This window comes from Priapulus caudatus, unplaced genomic scaffold, assembly GCF_000485595.1.
Source record: "Priapulus caudatus unplaced genomic scaffold, Priapulus_caudatus-5.0.1 Scaffold1950, whole genome shotgun sequence".
NCBI lineage: Eukaryota > Metazoa > Priapulida > Priapulimorpha > Priapulimorphida > Priapulidae > Priapulus > Priapulus caudatus.
Window position 1 is genome coordinate 25,094 of NW_014579011.1, and position 1,111 is coordinate 26,204.

General features: G+C 52.7%; 1 protein-coding gene across 1 annotated transcript in view; it reads right to left on the bottom strand.

The window, feature by feature from the left end:
- LOC106817960 (putative glutamate synthase [NADPH]) overlaps nt 1-1,111 on the bottom strand; it is a gene marked incomplete at its 5' end in the record, with an annotated part of 29,403 nt that overhangs the window by 8,573 nt on the left and 19,719 nt on the right. Inside the window, 2 exons of the mRNA XM_014822664.1 lie at nt 71-193; nt 913-995. Coding sequence (XP_014678150.1) covers nt 71-193; nt 913-995 — 206 coding nt within the window. The remainder of the gene's footprint in view (nt 1-70; nt 194-912; nt 996-1,111) is intronic.

A 1,111-nucleotide genomic window follows, 5' to 3' on the forward strand; every position in this document is an offset into this window, starting at 1 on the left:
CCCCCGTGATCATACACCTCGTTCCTCTCCCCTCCTCCCCTCCCCTCCCCCTCCTCTCTCTCTCTCTCACCTGGCAGCCTGTGTGCGTAGCTGCTTGCGCGCTCCCCCGTGATCATACACCTCGTTCCAGTCCATCATGCGCTGGTTGACAGGGCGATAAGGCTTCGTGAAGCGTGTGTACTTGACGAATCCTCTGCAGAAACACACGAAAAAGACACGCGTCGTTAATTACTACTGATGATGATTATTGATTAAAATTAAAATTAATTACAGAATGATTGTGGTTTCCGATCTGGAAACAGAGCTTTTCTGCAGAAATGCAAAAACCCGAAGTGAAAATAATTAATAATTAATGAAATTAATTACACAATCATTGTGGTTTCTGATCTGGAAGCGAAGCTTTTCTGCTCCTTGATTACCAACGAATGCTTCTTTACCCTTTAATTTTTCCTCGTCACGTTCTTCTACGTCCTTGGCCCTCTACTCCTCCTCCTCCTCCTCCTCCTTCCCATTCTTCTTCCACCTCCTCCACATCTCCTCCTCCTCCTCCTTCTCCACCCCCCCTCTCTCCTTCTTCTCACCTGGTCTTGTCCAGCAGCAGTTCAAAAACCTTCCCCTCACACAGTGTTCCTCCATCCTTCCTCCTCCATCTACCTCCTCCTCCAACCCTCCTCCTTCACCCACCTCCTTCTCCACCCCTCCTCTTCTTCTTCCTCCCACTTCTTCTTCCTCATCCTTCCTTCTCCTCCTCTTCCTCCTCCCTCACCCTCCTCCTCTTCTTCCTCCTCCCTCACCCACCTTCTTCTTCCCCCCTCCCTCCTCCTCTTCTTCCTCCTACCTCCTCTTTCTCTTCTTCATCCCATCTCCTCATCCACCTCCCTCCCCCTCCTCCTCCTCCTCCTCCTCTCTCACCTGGTTTTGTCCAGCAGCAGTTCGAAGACCTTCTCGTCGCGCTCCGTGTTCTTCACAAGCTCCTCGATGTCGAGCAGGCTCGGCTGTCGCGCCGGCCTCACCTTGTGTGGTTTCTCCACCACCTCCTCCTTCTCTAACCCTCCTCCTCCTCTTCCTCCTCCCTCACCCACCTCCTCCTCCAACCCTCCTCCCTCACCCA